Below are 22502 nucleotides of genomic sequence, written 5' to 3' on the forward strand. Positions count from 1 at the left end.
TCATTTAAGAAATTCCAAATGACTGTCTTACTGCATCCAACCTCAGCAGCGATGGCGCGCTGTGAGAGACCCTGCTTATGCAGTTCAACAACCCGACCACGTTCAAAAAGGGAGAGTTTTTTTGCCTTTGCCATCACAACGTGTGACTACCTGACAGAAAATGACAATGAATCCACATCTTTGCACAAATTTGGCCTTTCAAAGGCATGTGGTCCTAAAATTTTGATCAGCGGAAAAACAGCCTGTTTCAGTTTAATAGTTATTTTCAATTAATTGAAGGCTCAAAAAATGTTTTGTCTCACTCTTATTTCTTCTTGTTGCATGTTGAAGCTCTACTTGGAACCGTGTTAAGATCCAATGTAAAATATGATTTTTTGCCATTTTTCAAGTGGTCTTAAACTTTTGATCAGGACTGTATAGCATACCCTAGCAATGAAGAAGGATGAACACATTTTACAATAATATTAGCCTTTTGAATACATTTCATGTTTTTTTTTATTTTAGCAGATTTTAAAATCAATTATCCTAAACACAAACCAAAGAAAAGCACATTGTTACTTCATCTCTTTAATACAATACAAGCATTGTAGCAGCCACATTCTGCTGTCAATCTAGGAACAATTAGTCTGTGTCTAAACCTTCCAAACCCCTGTAACACATCAAGCAGCATTTAATGACAGCCAGTCAGCTGTTACTTGATATCAAATGTCATTTAGAGACACAGTCTGATACGTGCAACACAACTGTCACTGCCTGAAATCTACTATTGCTGCTTTACTGGAGCTCCCAAAATGAAGAAGTTATGCAGGGACCCCCCTCCCGTGCAAGAGCTGGAAGCACTTCTAGAAAACTACAAAGGGGTTACACACCACGTGGATGAAGTTATCCCAAATCTTTACCTAGGGGATATGTAAGTTATATTTTATAGCGATAAAATATACAATGACCTTTCAGGCGACACACTTAACTAATTTAGAGCAATTGTTAGTGATGTCAATGAGTATCACAGCATCTGTCAAATATATTAACAGTACGCTCATTATATTATGTTCTCTAAATACCAACTTGTTTGCTGGCCGTTGGCACATGTGAAGGCTCCACTTTACTCTGTATATTTACAAATGGCCCATAAAACCAATAACGCCTTTTTATTTATTTCATGTGCCAATTATTAAAACTTAACATTTATTAGATCCATTGTTACAAGCACAGCTAGTAGGGTATGCATTAGCACCTAGGATCTAAACAATTTATACAGCGAAGGGTTTAAAGGGCAGTGAGCCATGAACTAGTGTGCAGTACCGGCTCATTGCCCCCTAGCTAGTGAAAGAGGACTGTGAGTTAAATTGCTTTATTGTAGAGAGAAAAATTTAAAGCAATCATATGACACAGTTGATATTTTTAAAACCTCTTTATTTTGTTTATTTTATTTTAACAATGGATCTAATAAATGTTACGTCTACATTATATTATATTATATCTCATAAATGGATTGAATATGTTTCTGTGTTACTACATACGTTTTTGCACATTCTTTTTGCGGTCCGTATGCGGAACCATTCATTTCAATGGTTCTGCCAAAAAAATGGAATGTACTCAGGATGCATTCCGTTTCCTTATTTCCGTATATCCGTTCCGCTGAAAGATAGAACTTGTCCTATTATTGCCCACAAATAACGATCTGTGGCTCTATTCAAGTCAATGGGTCCTCAAAAAATATGGAATGCATACAGGACACATCCGTATGTCATCTGTTTTTTGCGGATCCATTCCCACTTTTCCCATGTGTATACTGTTAAAACACATTACTGTACATTAAGTTTTATGTTTCTGTTTGCGATCCACAAACAACGGATGGCATACGGAAACCATACAGAGATTTTTTGCAGAACTACGGAACGGAAACATAAAACTGAACAACAGATCCGTTAAAAACGGACCGCAAAATACTGAAAAAGCCATACGGTCGTGTGTAATATTACTATAGACATTCATTGCATTATAGATGATTCATAGTATTTTTAATTTGTATGGAGCTAGACCACAAAGGGCTGTTTTATTTGCTATGCTAAGCACTTATATGTGGACAATCCCTAATGACATGCCCCGTATTAGATCATGACTGGTACTTTTTTTCAGGATTTAGTCTGGTATTAATTAACCCCTATAGTATACGTTATAATAACCTGATCATCGCAGCTCTGGTCTGGCGACTTGTCTCTGTTCAGCAATCTTCCAGTCCCTGGCTTGTCACACGTACCGCTGAAGCTAATGACTGTAATCAGCGGTGATGTGGGTCACTGCTGGCCTGGGTCACATGCCACTTAGGGATCCATCGCCACTGAGGCCAGTCATTTTCTACAGCAGTGCACGTAACTTCATCCATACCATGCCTAGAAGTAAATACGACGGGGACTGGACGAATGTATGGAGCAGGTTATTTAGAATTTTTCATTAGGTACCACATGCTATGGGGCTACTTAAAAGGGACAAAATCCTGGAAAAAAAATACCATTTAATGTTATTTGTCTTCAAATTAACTACATTTTCTGATGTTAATCTGTAATAGAGTGATTGCCAGTGACAAAAAGAAGTTGAAGAAGATGGGCTTCACCCACATCCTAAACGCAGCTCATGCTTCATGGGAATGCACAGGAGATGGCATTAACTATGGCCCTGACATCCAGTACTATGGCATTACTGCAGAAGATTGTCCAGAATTTAACATGAGTGTATATTTTAAACGAGGAGCACAGTTTATTCACCAAGCCCTTAATACATCCAGTGGTAAGTATCTACTCTGAAAAGAAAAAAAAATTATGAAAAGTTTAGAAATTTGTGGGTTTGTGCACGCAGGTGTTTGTATATACAGTATATATGTGTGTATACATATATATATATATATATATATATATTAGTGTTGATCGAACACCGTAGTGCTTGGGGGCTCGACTGTGCACCCGAGTATAATGGAAGTCAATGGAAGAACCCGAGCATTAAACCAGGTACCCCCTGCTCTGAAGAGGGGAGGGTGCCTGGTTCATAAGAAACTGTCCGAACTTGTTGTCCGAATGGATCTGTAACAGCATGGGGAGGATGTATGGCTGCATCTTGGATTCGCTAGTTGCTGCAGGGAACTATGTTGTCCAAATAGTATGCCACTTTTACATAATGACAATAATACGCACAAAACCAAGGGGGGGGGGAAATTGATTTTAGAGGAAAAATTGATAGCAAACATTCTTTCTTGAATATTTACTTGTATATAAAGTGCAAGTGCTGCCAAAAAGATTGATGGCCTGCTGGTGACCCTCAAAAACATTAGGAGCAAGGGCCTACTGATCTGACCATCTAAACCATTATGGGCTGTGGCCTGTTGCCACTTTGGTGACTCTAATAAACCTGGGGCCGATGGCACGTCCTCGTGACGGCGACAATCCATTCGGATGTCTGGCCTATCAACTTTTGATGTCATTGTCAGCTCAAAACCATTGTAAACTATGGGAAATGTGGAATCAGTGTTTGATTCCGGAAAGGGAGCCTGAGAAACAGCTACCACCTCCGAGGAAGGCAAGCGGGTGGCGCGCAAATCACACACTCCTGACTCATGGAGGTAGTGACAATAAATAACAATACAGGACTCTTAAGATGCCCTGTTATTGGAATGAGTAATAAAAAATTACAGGGAATGTCACTGCAGTATTTTGGATGAGGAACTGTTATACAGGAGAGCCCTGCTCTGCTTTGTTGACTCTAGATAACTTCTGCCTGATCGCATGTCCCCGTGACATCCATGATCCATTTGGATATCTTGTCTATCAACTTTCAATGCTCTTTTATACGTCTAACATGGTGACCACCGGTAACGGGGAATTATTGTTCGATTTCGGAGAGGGAGCATGATAAACGGCTACGGCTACTACTTCAAAGCAAGACAGCATGAGTTGCGGGCCTGCAGGTGAGCTGACCCTGAAAAAGATTTGAGTTGCAGGCCTGCATGTGAACTGACCCTGTAAAACATTATATGCGAGGACCTGCAGCTGAGCTGCCCCTCTAAAAAATGTTATGGGAGGGCTTGCATGTGAGCTGACCCAGTAAAAGATTTGAGTTGCGGGCCTGCAGCTGAGCTGACCCAGTAAAAGATTTTAGGAGCGGGGCTGCTTGTGAGCTGAGGTGGAACCGACAAACCCAACTTGATTTTGATGGCTGCTTTAATCTGCAGGTGACAGCTCTACAGATTTGTTTCCACCTGTATCTTTCTCAACAATCTGTGGCCGGAGTCTTTTATCCAGACTCTGTCATTGTGCCACTATGTGGCCTCCTCATGCTGCCCAAAAATTTTTAGAAAATTTGTGGCCATTGGCACATCGCAATGGAAGGTCCCAGGAAGGAAATATTTCTCCAAGAAGGGCATCCCAGAGCTATATGGCCACGTTCAGCGGCAAGTGAATGTATTTCTGGCACACAGTGTCGGTGCCAAGATACATCTGACCAAAGACACGTGTTCTAGCAAACACGGGCAGGGAAGGTACATAACTTTTACTATACAAGTAATTGTATTGCACCCATTCACATAACTTTTACTGCCCACTGGGTGAACCTTCTGACGGCCGTCAAGCATGCAACCCGTGGCACCCGTGTGGATTTGGTGTTACCGCTATGGATTGCATGCAAGTCTGCCTCTTCTTCTCCTACTCCATCCTCTGTCTCCTCCTTGGCTGACTCCTCCTTTTCCACTGCTACAGCCTCTTCCGCTGCACCTCCCAAGCTCCCTAGAACCTATTTGACGTGCCAGGTGAAACATTGCCATGCTGTGCTGCGGCTGTTGTGCCTGGAAGCCAAGAGCCACACTGGCTCCTTTAAGCTTTGCGGTCACAGGCCGATCAATGGCTAACCCTGCTCAATTTGACAGTTGGTAAAGTGGTGTGTGAAAACTGTGCCAATCTGCTGAGCGCGCTGAGACAGGGCTGCTCCAGCAGAAACATGCAGTTAACGACTACCTGTACGAACTCTGCAGCAGGACAGGTTCTGGGGAGCTTGTTTTTTTTTTTCACTGCGCCAGTGGCTTCTCATGTGCGACGCATGCAGAATTCTGCGGTCATTTGATGATATCACCAAACTGGTCAGTCACAGCCAGGGCGCCATCAGTGACATTGTACCTTACGCCTTCTTTCTGGAGCTTGCATTGCGTTGTGTCATTGATCAAGCTGTCGAGGAGCAGGAAGATGAGGAAGTCGCAATGCTGGTTGAATTTCCAGGTGGTGGCTACTGCATCTAAGACAAGTCAACAGGAGTCTGAAGAGAAGTCAGAGGAGGATGGTGGCTGGGGGAAGGGGAGGAGGAGGAGGAGTAAGAAGAGCATGCTTTAAACTTTTCTGGGATCCCTGGTGTTGTCCGTGGCTGGGGGGAGGAGACCGAGGATGACATTATTCTGGACAATGAGCAGGAGCCAGGCCACTCCACCGCTTCCAGTTTAGTGCAAATGGGGCCCTTCATGCTTCAGTGTTTGAAGAGGGACCCCCGTATAAAAAGCATAAAGGGCAAGTACCAGTACTGGGTGGCAAGGTACTTAATGGCGGACATGTTACCAGCATCACAGAGGACTGTCAGAATGCAGCACTTCCAGGCCTTGCTTTGAGAAATGCTGCATTCTGGTTTTGCGGGCGCTGGCAGAGGAATTTTCACTCACAGAGAAACAGTTGTGTATACCAATCTAACAGCACATGCAAGAAGAGGGCGGTTTGAAGATGTGTTGGTCACTTCGGATATGAGATCATTCTTGCAGCCAACCCATCGACAGCCGCCCTCTGGATCCAGCTTCAGGGAACACCTAGACCGACAGGTGTCTGACTACATCGGGTTAACAGCTGATGTGGACGCTCTGAGAAACGAGGAACCCCTGGACTACTGGGTGTGCAGGCTTGACCTGTAACTCTTGGCTTGCCCCTCGTCGAGTGTCCTGTCCGAAATGACGTTCAGTGCAGCAGGGGGGATCTTAACCGATAAGCGCACTCGCCTAGCTTCATGTGTGGACTACCTCACATTTCTAAAAATGAATGCGGCATGGATCTCGAAGGAATTCAACACATGTGACGAGTCGATGACCAAGTTAAATTGAGTTTCCTCATGAAAGCCCACAAATATCCGCCACCACCCAGAACAAATAATGGTCCCTGTTTTAGATAAATACAGCGGCATGAAAGGCCTTTTCTTTCTGGTGAATACTTAATGTTTTGGGCCTTGGAGGAATTCAACACCTGTGAAGACCACGTGTTTCAACTACTATCTTTTTTTTTTTTTTTTTTTTAAGATTCGATTTAAGATTCGTTAGCCATGTTTTTAATCCAATTTTTTTATTTTTTGTTCTTTTAAACATATGTATTTGACCTGTGTTTCTAATGTCCTTCAGTAAAATTGATATCCATCCATCTTTTCTGTACGGTAAATGCATAATTTGTGGGACCTGTAATACACTGGCCTGCCATAAAATTGATATCCAATGACTGTGTAATCTACCTCCAGCCACATACTTACTTGTTCTTTTCTGTACGTTGAATGCCTAATTTTTGGGGCCTGTAGTCCACTGGCCTGCTGTAAAATGACATACTTACTTGTTCTTTTCTGTATGCTGAATGCATAATTTTTGGTGCCTGTAGTCCACTGGCCTGCTGTAAAATTGATATCCAATGACCGTGTAATCTACCTCCACCCACATACTTACTTGTTCTTTTCTGTATGCTGAATGCATCATTTTTGGGGCCTGTAGTACACAGGCCTGCTGGAAAATTGATATCCATTGACCGCACAATGTACCTCAAGCCACATAATCAGAATTTATTTTATGTCAGGTGAATGCCTAATTTTTTAGGCCTGTACTCCCGTGGCCTAAAATAAAAAATTTCTAGGCTCCGACAGGGCACATTTCAGAGAATTTCCCTTAAAAACGCATAAAAATGTCCTCTGATTAAGATAAATATTTTTTGTTGGAATTTTGATCCCCTTCTAGTATGTCACTGTCCATGTTCTGGGACTATTTGTGCACTTCTACTAAGTATTTGGTGGCTGCAAATATGAGCCGAACGTTTTTCAGGTTCGTCTGCCATGAAAGTGAATGGAGCTCGCGGCGAACTTGTGGTTCGCGAACATTTGATCGCGTTCACGCGATCGTGTTCGCGAACCATCCTGGCCGATGTTTGTCCATCACTACTGGTGACCCTCAAAAACATTTGGAGCAAGCGCCTGCTGATCTGACCATCTAAAACATTATGGGCGAGGGCCTGCTGCCACTTTGGTGACTCTATATAACCTAGGGCCGATCGCACTTCCCTGTGATGGCGACGATCCATTTGAATGTCTGCCCTATCAACTTTCAATGTTATTTTCAGCGGCAACCACGGTGACCACGGGTAGGGAAGAATCAGTGTTCAATTCCAGAGAAGGGAGCCTGAGAAACGGCTACGGCTACCACATCCAAGCAAAGCAGCATGTGAGCAAATTACCTATTAGGTATAATTAGGTGAGGGCCTGCAGGTGAGCTGATCCTGTAAAAGATTGTAGGTGAGGGCCTGCAGGTGATCTGACCCTCTAAAACAGTATATGAGAGGGCACCGTCTACGGAAAAAGTACACTGGATGTCACTGATATAATTTTAGGGATGTGCATACTTTACACAGGAGATGTGGTGCGAACTGGCCTATTACAAGGTATTTAGCGCAGGATGTGCTAAAAATATATATTGCTGCTGTCACACACAATAGTCCTTAAAAGGACTTTTGGGTTTCTGAAGTTTTTGTATAAAGATCTTCCTATTACACTCCCTACACTGTCTGTCCCTTCCTATGCACAGCGTGAGTGAGCCATATGTCCCGGAGCGGCATATATCGTGCACGCGGGAGCGCACAGCATCACAGGTTACTATGATACTGTGCGCATCGGGCCGCCTGCGGGACTACTGTCCTGCACTCATATGATCATATGAGTGCAGGACATTAGTCCCGCAGGCAGCCGATGCGCACAATATAGTAGTAATCTATGATGCTATGTGCTCCCGTTCGCACGATGTATGCCGCTCCAGAACATATGGCCCTCTAATGGACTTTATGTCTTGGAGGGCATACGGTCGTGTGCATGAGCCCTAACACTGAGTAATTTAGCGCAGGTTGCGCTACAAACATATATTGCTGCTGTCACACACAATAATCCTTACAAGGACTTTTTTGTACAAAATAATATTCAATTACACTCCCTACACTCTCTGTCCCTTCCTATGCTCAGCTCTCCCTGACTAAGAATGAGCCGAACATGCGTCATCGGGTGCTATATAGCACCCGATGACACGTTCCGGTCATCCAATCCTTCGAATCATAATATTGGACTATATACCACTTCCGGTACTACATTTTTGCCACGCTATTTTTTATCTACGGATCAACACAGAGCCATCACTAACTACAAGCCGTTAGCCGTGGAGGAGTAAAACTACCCGCCTACTTGTGTAAGGATGTCATTGGCCTGAAGGTTAATCAGATATCGATACATGCTTGCTGGTAAGCGTGTGATGTGAACAAGAACGTTTTAATTGAAGGACTTAATCGAAGGGTAGAATCGTGGACATGTAAGTGTACTTGTTATTATATAACACCAGTGTCGCAAGACTTTTGGCTTTATACAGCATATTATATTCGAATCCCTGTGGCTTTTCCTTTCAAACATCGCTGTGGTTCCTTTCAAACACGCTTCTTTAGGCCTGTGTAGCGGGACGCCGCACACATGCCATGTGATTTGACTTTTCGTATTCTATACTATTTTTCATTACAGGACGATCCTCTTTACGAATAATTTATTGTGTGGTATCTTTTAAATCGTATGGTTTCGATTTCATTATACAATTTTTTTTTTATATATGTCATCGATTTACTATATGTTTTGATATTATATGCCATCTTTTTATTCGAATATTTGCCATTGTTGCATGTTTTATTGTCATTAAATTTGTGTGGTTCCAAGTATCAGTGAGTGCCCAGCTATTTTTTTCCAGCTGTATCAGCTGTGAGCACCACTCCTCCGTGATCTAACACTCTTGTGCAGCCTAATTACCATTATATCCATATAAAATCTCCCTTGCCTTTCGTCTTGAACTTCCTCAGGCTTTAAAAATTCATAATGTTTTTCACAAATCATTGCTGAAAAGATATGTTAAACCTGCTGAACCGTCCTCCTTACCTCCTGCCCCTATCTTGGTGGATGGAAATCTTGAATTTCAGACCTACTCTTGTAAGGTGCACGCCTCTCGTCAGGTGCAGCTTGTGGTCATTACTGAGGTTCTTTTTAGTTCTGACTCACATCTTACCATGCGGTTGATATTTCCTGCTGGAGTTGCTTGAGCTAGGGTGTTGTTCCTTTGGATCTCCTGCTCCTCCATTCTTCTTCAAGCTAAGTGCATTTGGTTGTTTGCTTGTGTGTGTTGCTGTCTAGGCCTTCATCTGGGGAGGAACCAGTAGTCTCATTCCCTGCCATCACTCCTAGGGCCTTCCAGGGTCTCCCGGGCTAAGGTTACAGTGTGTGAGTATTTCCACCTCCAGGGTCTACTCATACTGGCAGGAGTCAAGGAGAGGTCTAGGGATTCCTAGGAGGCCACCATCCCTCTCCCTTAGCTTTGAGGCCTAGACTCCGGTCTATTCCTTCTGTTTGTTATCTGGTGTTATCCCCTCCCCATTACCCGTGACACCAACTTAGGTCCCTCCCTCCATTTTAGTTTAGTTTTTTTTTGTATGAAGAGGCTGCGGTGCTTCGTGAGCACCAAGGTATCCTCCTAGTCCTTATGACATTTTCAGACAAAAAATAAATACCCCAAATTACCCCATATTGGCTCCTAAACTGAAAAATTTGGTTGCCAAATTTAAAATAATAATAAAAAAGACTTGGAAGAGAATACAGCACCACATACCTCATACATCCAGGGACATCTCCTGTCATGTAAACCTTCTCTTTCCTCTTCTCCGTTTGACCCACACCGCCATAGCAAATTATTTCAGCCACATCTTGTTTCTACAGACTTTGCAACACAAACACGTTAGACTTCTCAATTTTTCCATCAACCTCCCCATCCTGGTGTCCAGACAGTTTCCTGCTGCCACTCCCAATACTGTGCCCTTGGTGCTCCCCAATGCCCCAGGTACTATATTGCTGAAAACATTGTGACCCTAATAGACATAATTGGGGTCATTTATCAAACTGGTGTAAAGTGGAATTGAATTTCCAAAAAAGCTGTCAAAAATGAAAGGTGGAATCTGATTGGCTGCTATGGCAACTAAGCCAGTTCTACTTTACACCAGTTCGATAAATTACCCCAAATGTCCCTATTACGTCTACAGCAGTTATAATAACCCCTAGAGTGCCCCCAGTAATAACACCCTATATTGTGCTCCAGGTAAAAATCCCTGTATAGTGTCCCCAAAAATAATAGAATTGTCCCTACAGTGCCTCCTCAATAGCAATGCCCCAACACAGTAGTTTCTCCTACACTGCCCCACATAGTAATTTTCACCACACTGCCCCACATAGTAGTCTCTCCCATAATAATTTGGCCCCACACAGCTCCCACATAGTAATCCCCCATAATAATTTTCACCCACATAGTAATTCACCCCCATACATAAGCCCCAATATAGTCATTTCCCCCCAATGTACTCGATGTCTATTCACTAATATATCCTGCTGTGTGTCCCTCACCCCATGTCCCCCAAAGTAAGCACATAAAATAAAAAAATAAAAAATTTAAAAAAATTTAAAGTTTACCGGCCTATATGTTTTTGGACATTTTTTGAATATTGGCACAACATTTGCTATGCACCAATCCTGTCGAACACTCCCTCTAAATATAGAGTCCTTAAATATGAGAAATAAAGGTGATTTGGCTATTTTCATCTTTTTAAGACGCCGCTGTACTTCTTTCTGGGTCAGATAGAGCACTTTTAATGGGGAATTTACTTTGACATTCTACATTTCATCTGACAGTTTATTTTCCTCAGTGAATGCAGTGGAGAAAATTGTTTTATAGCTTTGCTTTCTCCTCATCACTGTCTGCAATTCCTGCCTCATCACTTTGTAAAGAGCTGACACCTTCAGATTTATACTTTTTACAATTTATACAATTGAAGAACATTTTACGGTTAGTTTTACTCTCTTTGGCAATGAATCTCTCAGTCTCTAGTTTGGCTGCTTTTATTAGTTTTATACATATTCTATTTTTTCCTTATAGCTTTTCAAAGCTTCCTCACTACCCTCCTGTTTTAGTAATTTAAATGCTTTCTTTTTGTCATTTATTGCTCTCTTTACAGTTCAATTTATCCACATTGGTTGTTTTTTTTCTTGTTACTTACCCTTTTATTCCCATAAGGTATGTACCTCTCACAATTAGAGTTTAGGATGCCTTTAAAAATATCCAATTTTGTGGCTGTATTTTTATTTTTGAGGACTTTGTCTCAGTTAGCTAGGCCAATGGCCTCTCTTAATTGGCTACATTTTGCTGTTTTTGAAGTTTGGTATTTTTGTTCCTCCCTGTAGAAATGCTCTCTTGAATGATAATTGGAAGGATATTACTTTGTGGTCACTATTTCCCAGGTGTCCCCCAACCTGCACGTCTGTTGTTCTGTCAGACCTATTGGTTAATACTAAGTCCAATATGGCTGTCCATCTAGTCGGGTCCTGAGTTAGGAAAGGTAACTGTCTTTGGTTATTGCCAAGAACCTGTTTCCCTTATGAGATGTACAGTTTTCAGTTTCCCAGTCTATATCTGGGTAGTTGTCATGCCCGGCTCTGACTATGTGCGGAGGTCGGCCAGAATAGCAGCACGTCTTTAGTGTTTGTTTTGGAGTCATGCTGGATCCGCCTCTTATCAGCTGCACTGGGTGGGGTCATTAGTTTATATGGCTCTCATTTCCAGTGCTCTGAGCGGGTTATAGTAATCAGTCTGGCCTAGGAAGCAAGCAAGGAAGGTTTTCTGTCGTAACTCTGTTAAGATAAGTGTGGTTTCTGTTCTTGTTTGCTGTTTTAGTTGTGTTGTTATCTTCTCTCCCATCCAGGTTCTGTGCGAGCAGGCTGCTCCTATTTCCCCTTTTCACCATCTCAGGGAAGTTAGGGTGTATTAGCCTAGGCACGAGGACACAGCATTCCTACCTCTAAGGTCTGCCTGTGGGCTGAGCAGTGCAGGGAGAGAGGTCAGGGATTAGCTATGAGGTGACCCTTCCCCTGCTTCTCGCTCAGAGCCTGGTTGTTGGTTATTCTGTGTGTCTGAGTGCTTGTCCGCCGTGACAATATAACCCGCCAAACTTTGACTGTCATTACTCAGCGGTCTTGTGATGGCGTCAATTGAAGCGTTAGTTGACCACATGCAGGGGCTATTCCTAGAGGTTGCGGAGCTACGTGGTTCGGTCACACAGTGTCAGAATGCTCTGGCATCAGGTGCAGGTCAAATTTGTGTGGAGCCTAAAGTGGCTCTTCCTGATTGATTTTCAGGGGGTACAGATGACTTTATCCATTTTAGAGAATCCTGCAAATTGTATTTTCGGCTGCATCCATCGTCGTCAGGTGATGAGAGCCAGAGGATAGGAATAATCATTTCTCTGCTTAAAGAGGTTGCGCAATCCTGGGCCTTTTCTCTGCCACCCGGTTCACGGGCCTCCAGTCGGTGGAGGAATTTTTTAAGGCTCTGGGATTAATCTACGATGACCCAGATCGGGTCTCAATGGCAGAATCGAGGTTACGTAATTTATTTCAGGGTGAACATACTGCAGAGGCTTACTGTACTGTGTTGAGTTTAGGAGATGGGCTACGGAATCAGAGACGAATGATCCTGCGTTACGTAGTCAGTTTTGTCAAGGGTTATCTGAGAGATTGAAGGATGCCCTTGCTTTTCATGAATACCCAGACTCTTTGGAGAATGCCATGTCTTTAGCAGTACGGTTAGATAGACGTATCAGAGAAAGGTGTAGGGCTCCCTCTGCGCAAGGGATCCCTTCTGCGAGTGGTTTCGTCTCTACTACCTCCCCGGGTGATGTTACAGGTAACTCTGGGATAGTGGAGGAACCCATGCAGCTGGGTCAGGTTTCTTGCCATTCTAATAGTAGAGACTTTAGGAAATTGCACAAACTATATTACTATTGTGGAAAGAGTGGTCATTTTATTTTTGCTTGTCCTTATGTTAAACCGCAGGTGGAAGAGAAAAAGAAAGAAAAAAAAAACGTCCCTGTTACTTGGTAGCGTGAATGGTGTGGTGGAGCAGGCAGGTATGCAAGCTCCCTGCAGTTCCCATTTTCTCCTTCCAGCTGTGGTGGGGCTAGAGTCAAGAAAAACTTTTGTTGAAGTATTCCTTGATTGTGGTGCTGGGGTAAACCTAATTGACTCTCTTTTTCTTCAAAGTCTAGGACTAAGCAATTTAGCGCAGGCATGTCCAAACTGCGGCCTTCCAGCTGTTGCAAAACTACAACTCCCAGCATGCCTGGATAGCTTACAGCTATTAGGGCATGCTGGGAGTTGAAGTTTTGTAACAGCTGGAGGGCCGCAGTTTGGACATGCCTGATTTAGAGAATGAGATTTGAGTTTTTGCAATTGATTCTTCCCCTCTTTCTCAAAGGAGTCTTATTCACATTGTTCATGGTATTCACTTAAGGGTGGGTGATGCACATGTTGAGATTATTTCTTGTTTTGTCATGAAGGATTTGCCAGCTCCTATAGTTTTGGGGTTGCCATGGTTGATTAAACATAACCCAATTATAGATTGGCAAGCGAGACAAATCATTGGTTGGAGTGAGTTTTGTTCAGATAATTGTCTTGGTACATCTATCTCTGGGGTGTCCACTACGATTTTACCTCAGTATCTCTCAGATTTTGCAGATGTTTTTTCGGAGGATGGGGCTCAGGAATTATCCCCTCATCGAGACTATGAGTGACCAGTTAATCTCATCCCTGGGGCTAAATTGCCAAAATCTCGGCTTTACAACCTTTCTCAACCCGAAAGAGAGGTCATGCGAAAGTATATCGCCGAGAGTTTGGCAAAAGGTCATATTAGGCCATCTAAGTCTCCGGTGGCAGTAGGCTTGTTCTATGTAAAGAAAAAGGATGGATCGCTGAGACCGTGTTTGGATTTCCGGGAATTGAACCGTATTACGGTCCGAGATCCATATTCCCTGCCTTTGATTTCTGACCTTTTTGATCAGATTGTGGGAACCAAGGTGTTCTCCAAGTTGGATTTGAGGGGGGCCTACAACCTGATCAGGATCAAGGAGGGGGATGAGTGGAAATACTTCAATACGCACGAGGGTCATTTTGAGAATCTGGTTATGCCTTTTGGGTTGACGAATGCGCCAGCAGTATTTCAGCGATTCGTCAATGACATTTTTCATCACCTGGTGGGGAGGTTCGTGGTGGTTTATTTGTATGACATTTTAATTTATTCTCCTGATCTGAAGACCCATCAGGATCATGTGAGACAGGTCTTGACGATCCTTCGGGAGAATAAATTATATGCTAAATTGGAGAAATGTTTATTTTTGGTGCAGGAGCTTCCGTTCTTGGGATATCTGCTTTCTGACTCTGGTTTTCGTATGGACCCCGAAACGGTCCGGGCGTTTCTGGAATGGGACCGATCAGAGAATCAGAAAGCTTTGATGCGGTTTTTGGGGTTTACTAATTATTATAGGAAATTTATTTCAAACTATTCCACCATTGTAAAACCTCTCACGGATATGACTAAGAAGGGCGCTGACGTCTCTGTCTGGTCGGATGAGGCATTGCAGGCCTTTTCGGCTATTAAGGAGCGTTTTGCGTCTGCTCCCATTCTGGTGCAGCCCGATGTGTCTCAGCCATTCATCGTGGAGGTTGATGCATCTGAAGTGGGGGTTGGAGCGGTACTGTCGCAGGGTTCATCTCCTGGCAAATGGGTCCCGTGTGCTTTTTTCTCCAAGAAGCTCTCGGTCGCCGAGAGGAATTGTGATGTTGGAGATAGAGAGTTGCTGGCTATCAAGTTGGCCTTTGAGGAATGGCATCACTGGTTGGAGGGGGCGTCTCACCCCGTTACGGTATATACAGACCATAAGAATTTGGCTTACTTGCAGTCTGCCAAGCGTCTGAACCCTAGACAGGCCAGATGGTCACTGTTTTTTACCAGGTTCAATTTTGTGGTTACCTTTCGCCCAGGGGTTAAGAACGTCAAGGCTGATGCCTTGTCTCGCAGCTTTCCTGGGGAAGGTGATTCAGAGGATCCTGCTCCGATTTTGGCGGATGGGGTAGTTGTCTCCGCTCTGTACCCCGAATTTGAGATGGAGGTGTTGGGAACCCAGGAGGGGGCTCCTGGTTCTTGTCCCCCAGGGAGGTTGTTTGTTCCTGAGGGCCTGCGATACAAGGTATTTAAGGAACATCACGATACTGTCCTTGCTGGGCATCCTGGTGGTAAGTCTACCTTTGATCTTGTGTCCCAGAGGTTCTGGTGGCCCAGGTTACGTAAGAGCATTGAGGATTACGTGGCAGCTTGTGAAACCTGTGCTCGGTCAAAGGTTGCTCATACTCGACCGGCTGGTTCACTTCTTCCATTGTCTATTCCGTCTCGTCCCTGGACGCACTTGTCTATGGACTTTATTATGGATCTACCGAGTTCCTCCGGGAGAACAGTAATTTTGGTGGTAGTTGACAGTTTCAGTAAAATGGCTCACTTTATATCTTTATCTAGTCTGCCTAACGCCAAGACCCTTGCGCAGATTTTTGTGCATAATATTGTGAAATTGCATGGTATTCCTTCAGATGTGGTCTCCGATAGGGGCACGCAGTTTGTCTCCAGGTTTTGGAGGGCGTTCTGCTCTCGGCTTGGCATTCAACTTTCATTCTCTTCGGCTTTTAATCCGCAGTTTGGTACCTTTTCTGGGACTGATTCCTCTGGGATGCCAGAGGAGGAGAGATTTTCTTCTGCCTTGTCTTTCATCTGGCGGAAGATCCAAGGGAATTTGGAGAAGATGGGTGAGAGGTATAAGCGAATGGCTGACAAGAGACGTGTGACTGGTCCGGACCTATGTGTGGGTGATCTGGTATGGTTGTCCACTAAAAATATTAAGTTGAGAGTGCCATCTTGGAAACTGGGTCCAAGATTTATCGGTCCGTACAAAATATCTGCAGTGATCAACCCAGTAGCGTTTCGGCTAGATCTTCCTCAAACTTGGAGGACTCATGACGTGTTCCACAGGTCTTTACTGAAAAAATACGTGAAACAGGTGGAACTATCGCCATTGCATCCTCCTCCTGTCCTGGTCGATGGAAATTTGGAGTTCGAGCTCTCCAGGGTTCTCGACTCTAGAGTTCTTCGGGGTTCCCTTCAGTATCTGGTACACTAGAGGGGATACGGCCCTGAGGAGAGGATGTGGGTTCCTGCACGGGATGTCAGTGCCAGCCGACTGGTGAGGGCTTTTCATAGATACCATCTGGATAAGGTTGGTCCGGGGTGTCCGGAGGTCACCCGTAGAAGGGGGGGTACTGTCATGCCCGGCTCTGACTATGTGCGGAGGTCGGCCAGAATAGCAGCATGTCTTTAGTGTTTATTTTGGAGTCGTGATGGATCCACCTCCCATCAGGTGCACTGGGTGGGGTCATTAGTTTATATGGCTTTCATTTCCAGTGCTCTGAGCGGGTTATAGTAATCAGTCTGGCCTAGGAAGCAAGCAAGCAAGGAAGGTTTTCTGTCCCAGCTCTGTTAAGATAAGTGTGGTTTCTGTTCTTGTTGTTTGCTGTTTTAGTTGTGTTGATATCTTCTCTCCCATCCAGGTTCTGTGCGAGCAGGCTGCTCCTATTTCCCCTTTTCACCATCTCAGGGAAGTTAGAGTGTATTAGCCTAGGCACGAGGACACAGCATTCCTACCTCTAAGGTCTGCCTGTGGGCTGAGCAGTGCAGGGAGAGAGGTCAGGGATCAGCTATGAGGTGACCCTTCCCCTTCTTCTCGCTCAGAGCCTGGTTGTTGGTTTTTCTGTGTGTCGAGTGCTTGTCTGCCGTGACAGTAGTTGAAGTCCCCCATAATAATGACTTCACGATTTGCCGCCTCATCTATATCGTTTAAAGTTAGATTTTCTGTGGACTCTGGTATATTTGGTGGCTTATTATGAACTCCTATTTAGTATTTTATTATTGTTTTTGGCTCCATGTATTTCTACCCACAGTGACTCCACATTTTCATGTCCCTCACTTATCTCTTCTCGAAGTGTAGGCTTTAAACAGGACATTACATAAAAACAAACCCCTCTCTGGTTTTGACGATTGTTTCTAATTAGGTTAACTGCCCAGTCATAGCTATCATCCAGCCATGTCTCAGTTATTACCACTATGTCATAGCCCTCCTCACACATCACTAATTCCAGTTCCCCAGTTTTATTAGTCAGGCTTCTGGCATTAGCATAGATACGGTACATTTGAGAGGTTTATGTTTATTCTTTATCCTACACCTTTCCTTATGAACTGTTCTAGTCGATCCTACCATTCCTCCCCCAATTCCATTACCTGGCCCTAGGTCTCTATCTGCACTATCTTCCCCTCCTATAATGTAATTACCCTCCCCCAGTCCCTAGTTTACACACTCCTTCAACCTTCTTATCATCTTCTTCCCCAAAACAGCTGCACCTTCCACACTGAGGTGCAGCCCATCTCTACAATAGAATCTGTAGCCGACAGAGAAGTCAGCCTAGTTCTCCTGGAATCAAAATCCCTCCTTCCTACACCAGTTCTTGAGCCATTTATTAACCTCCCTATTCTCCCGCTGCCTTTCTTGAGTGGCTTGTGGTACAGGTAGCATTTTGGAAAACACTAGCTTTGAGGTCCTTGCCCTAAGCTTGTTACCTAAATCCCTAAAATCATTACTTGCCAAGGTCAGAGAAGATGTTTGACTAACTTAATCCCTTTGCTACCTCCAATATCTGCTACAATCATTATATTGATGACCTACTCATGAAAAAGGGTATGATGGGACCGTGCCAGATGTGGAAGTCCATTTCAATTCTATCCCATGTACGCCCATCTTGTCACCAGAGGTGGGATTCCAATTTTTAACCACAGATTCCCTACTCAACGGCGGACACGCTGCGTCACGAAACATGTTTACGTATACATACACCATATGTATGCAACACATATTCACATAAATCCACCATATACATGGTACACATACATAATTACACTATATATACACTACACACATACCAACCAACTAAGGAGCTAAACTATCAGCGATGCGCAAAGCAATGGAAGTGAACATCTCCAGCTGCACTGCCGTCTCCAGAGCACTGGATCGGGACTCAGCCGGTAATGCGGTTCTCCGATCCAGTTGTAATTTTAACAACCGCATTTGGAGAACTGAAGGGTACATGCCTGGCTGTCACCCTAAAGAATAAATTAAAAACATCCCTGTAGGTTAATTTATACGGCCAGGTGTAATTGTTCGAGGAGTTGTCTCACTTCAGAAAATAGCATTTATCATGTGGACTAAGTTAATACAAGGCACTTCCTAATGTATTGTGTTTGCCCATATTGCCTCTTTTTTTCCATCACATTATACAATGCTCATAGCCATGGTTACAACCACTCTGCAATCCAGCAGCGGTGGCTGTGCTTGTACACTGGAATAAAAAGCACTATGAGCACTCCGGCCATCCTGGCCACCACAGAGGCCAACACAGTTTCCTATATTTTATCAGACCACGTTTTATTAATTAGTAGTCAATGTAGAAATCACGGTAAGGGTGGCCATACACATTCAATAGTTGTCAACTGAACCCTTGAGGATAGGGCCTCTGCCTTGGTAAGATAAGTACTAAAGATATTAACCTTTCTTTTCAGGGAAAGTGCTTGTACATTGTATTCTGGGGAAAAGCCGCTCTGCCACATTGGTCCTGGCGTACCTTATGATCTATCAAGGCTATTCCCTAGTAGATGCCATCCGTCATGTCTCTGAGCATCGTTGTATTGCTCCGAACCGAGGATTCCTGAAGCAATTGCAACAGCTCGAGATGGAATTGCACCATTCATTTTGGAGGTGCTCTATGCTTTAATATGAAATACTGTGGCAAACAGCAAAACAGAAGTTTACAATTATTCTAGTTAATGTGTATTTAGATCACAATGATTCATAAAAAGCTGTAACAAAATCTGATTCACGCTTCTTACATGTGTGGACTATTTTTTTCTTTTAAATGAAGCAAAATGTTAAATTTATTAGAATTTTTGCATAATAGAATGTCTCCTCCATATATTTGTCCAATATTCAGTCAGCTCTCATAAGAAGTCCTACTGTAGAGTGGTAGATTTGTCAATTTGTCAATTTGTATGTCTCTCCCACGGGACTCCATGCTGGTGTTCCTTCATCTTGCCCCACACAGAACGTCCTGATGCAACTGCGTCAAGGCATAGGAACACTGTGTCCATGGTGATGGTGACAGACACACATAGGGACAGTTTCATAAAGTGACAGACACACACAGGGACAGACACACACACACAGAGGGACAGATACACAGAGAAACAGACACATCTGTGCCCCCTTCACAGTGGTAATACCCTTTTTGTGCCCCCTTCACAGTATTAATGCCCACTCTGTGCCCCCATAATAGTTATGCCCTCTCACAGTAGTTATGCCCTCTTTGGAACCCCTTTAAATTAGCAATGCCCATTGTGCCCTCTTCATAGTGATAATGCCCATTGTGCCTCCTTCATAGTAATAATGCCTATTGTGCCCCCTTCACAGTAGTAAAGCCCTCTGTGCCCCCTTTACAGTAGTAATGCCCTCTGTGCTCCTTTATAGTAGCAATGCCCTCTGTGCACCTTTATAGTAGCGATGCCCTCTGTGGCCCCTTTATAGTAGTGATGCCCTCTGTGCTCCCTTTATAGTAGTGATGCCCTCTGTGTGCTTTTATAGTAGTAATGCCCTCTAGGCCCCTTTATAGTAGTAATGCCCTCTGTGCCCCCTGTCTATAAAGCAAAGCCCTCTGTGACTCCTTTTTAGTAGAAAAGCCCTCTGTGGCCCCATTATACTAGCAATGGCCTCTGTGCCCCTTTATAGTAGTAATGCCCTCTGTTGCCCCTTTGTAGTAGTAATGCCCTCTGTGCCCTCCTTATAGTAGTAATGCCCTCTATGGCTCCTTTGTAGTAGTAATGCCCTCTGTGCCCCCTTTATAATAGTAATGCCCTCTGTGCCCCCTTTATAATAGTAATGCCCTCTGTTCCCCCTTTATAGTAGTAATATCCTATATGGCCTCTTTGTAGTAGTAATGCCCTCTGTGCCCCCTTTATAGTAGTAATGCCCTCTGTGCCCCCTTTGTAGTAGTAATGCCTTCTGTGCCCTCTTATGGTAGTAATGCCCACTGTGCCCCCTTTGTAGAAGTAATGCCCTAAGTGCCCCCTTTATAGTAGTAATGCCCTCTGTGGCCCCTTTGTAGTAGTAATTCCCTCTGTGCCCCCTTTATAGTAGAAATGCCCTCTGTGGCCCATTTATGGTAGTAATACCCGCTGTGCCCCTTTGTAGTAGTTCTGACCTCTATGCCCCTTTTATAGTAGTAATGCCCTCTGTGGCCCCTTTATGGTATGGAGACTGTCCTGCGAGATCTTTATTGTGATTAGTATTGAAAATCCCACATGGGCATTAAAAGTACCGACCAACTTTAGAGCCCACTGCGATACTTTCGGCTGCATGGTACTCGAATGCAGCATGGCTGTGTCACAGTCACCCCTCGACAATGCCATGTGGTTGTACTCTTAGGAGTTCTGTTAGGATTTACTATGCTTTTGCTCGGAAATCCCGTGGCTCAGCGTGGAGGAGCTGCGGGGAAGCCTACACGTTGTGTGCCTTCCCCACAGCGCCTCCACGCTGAGCCACGGGGACTCCTCCAACCTTTTCACTTCCTCCTATGTGACTGTGACCAAGGTCGTGGAATAGACCAAAACGTCAGAGACAAAACTGTCACATAAACCTTAAGCATTCTATTCGCCAATCTATTTGGAGGATATGGTAAAAAAAAAAAAAAAAAACATTTAACTTGCATAATAATTTGAAAACTCCCAGGGGTGGAGTTACAAAGCCTTGGGAGGAATGGATGCAGCAGCCATTTTAGGGTTAGCTTGGAAGAGGCATCCAGGAGCTGTGTGAGGAGAATCCCTCGACATCCAAGTGTGAGAGCATCCTCCAGGGACCAGAGCTGCAACCAAGGGGAGCTGATTATGTCCATTACCTTGATCTTGTCCAGAGGAACTTCTGCCACAAACTCAGATGGAAGCTGAGGAGTAATGCCACAGACTATGTGGTACCACACGCTGGTTGGAGAAACCCTTGTTCCATTCCATCCACCAGCTTACACAAAGCAGACCCCGGTCGGTAAGACTAATCTTGCACGCATCTCATACAGTTTAGGCGCCTAGGAACCCAGAGACTTAGACCAGGCCTGTAGTCAGTTAGTTAGGTTTTCTGTTCGTGTCAGGTCACAAGTGTTGTTAACTGCTCTTAACAAGGACTTTGCATTTAAAGTGTCAGTTCACACCTGAGAGCTGAGAAGCTTCACAACTAATTCAAGCCAGGCTGGTCTATTCAGGAGAAACACTATAGCACATGCTGTTTAACCAGGGGGAGGGAATTATTATAGAATGGAATAAAATTGTAACCTGTTGTGCTGTACCGCAGCCTAGCCTTACACACCTAAATAATAGTTCCTGACTTTAGGGTAATAACTGGTAAGACGTGGCTGGTCTATTTAAGCCCGCAAGTAGGTAACTTTATCACTAATACCTCCGGATGGCACCGTGCTGTACAGCACAAGGGTCTCAGCCTTCTAGCTGGGTGTATGTAAATGTATTTGTGTGAAACCAGCATCTGTGGCTCCGTTCATGACCATGTTTAAGTAAAAATACGGTTTTGGCAAAACTGGTGTTTGAGTTGCTTTCTTCGTTCATGACCTTGCTGTACGTCAGGTCACAATGCAGTGCAGGCCAGAAGATGATCAGGGAGTGGCAGCACCGTCCGGAGAAGTACGTTTATTTTTTTTTATTTTTTTTTCAATGTCTGATCTGAGGTCTGATAGGGGTCCGATGGAAAATATTTTTTCTTATTTTCCTCCTACAAATCCTCAGTGCGTCTTATAGTCTTATAGTCCGAAAATACTTAGATTTCACTTATCGGTAATCTGTTTTCCAAGCGCCCATGGCAGCACCTGTGAGAGCCCATCCCCTATCAGGACAGGAAACACGAAACTCCAAGATCTTTAAAAACTATCCAACTCCGTCTCCTCCTCAGTTTGTACCAAAATCCATAGGTCTGAAATATTCTATTTATAGTGAAATGTGTTCATTCTACAGGTCCTTCTCAAATAATTAGCATATTGTGATAAAGTTCGTTATTTTCTGTAATGTACTGATAAACATTAGACTTTGATATATTTTAGATTCATTACACACCAACTGAAGTAGTTCAAGCCTTTTATTGTTTTAATAT

At 43.8% G+C, this 22502-nt stretch overlaps 1 protein-coding gene across 1 annotated transcript; it reads left to right on the forward strand.

The window, feature by feature from the left end:
- The first annotated feature begins 741 nt into the window (after positions 1-741).
- LOC122941549 (dual specificity phosphatase 29-like) lies at positions 742-19257 on the forward strand. The gene is made up of 3 exons (XM_044298873.1): positions 742-910; positions 2570-2787; positions 18866-19257. Exons 1-3 carry the CDS (start codon positions 792-794, stop codon positions 19075-19077), a joined length of 549 nt encoding a protein of 182 aa, XP_044154808.1. The 5' UTR covers positions 742-791; the 3' UTR covers positions 19078-19257.
- The last annotated feature ends 3245 nt before the right edge of the window (positions 19258-22502 follow it).

This window comes from Bufo gargarizans, chromosome 6 (genome assembly GCF_014858855.1).
Source record: "Bufo gargarizans isolate SCDJY-AF-19 chromosome 6, ASM1485885v1, whole genome shotgun sequence".
Lineage (NCBI taxonomy): Eukaryota > Metazoa > Chordata > Amphibia > Anura > Bufonidae > Bufo > Bufo gargarizans.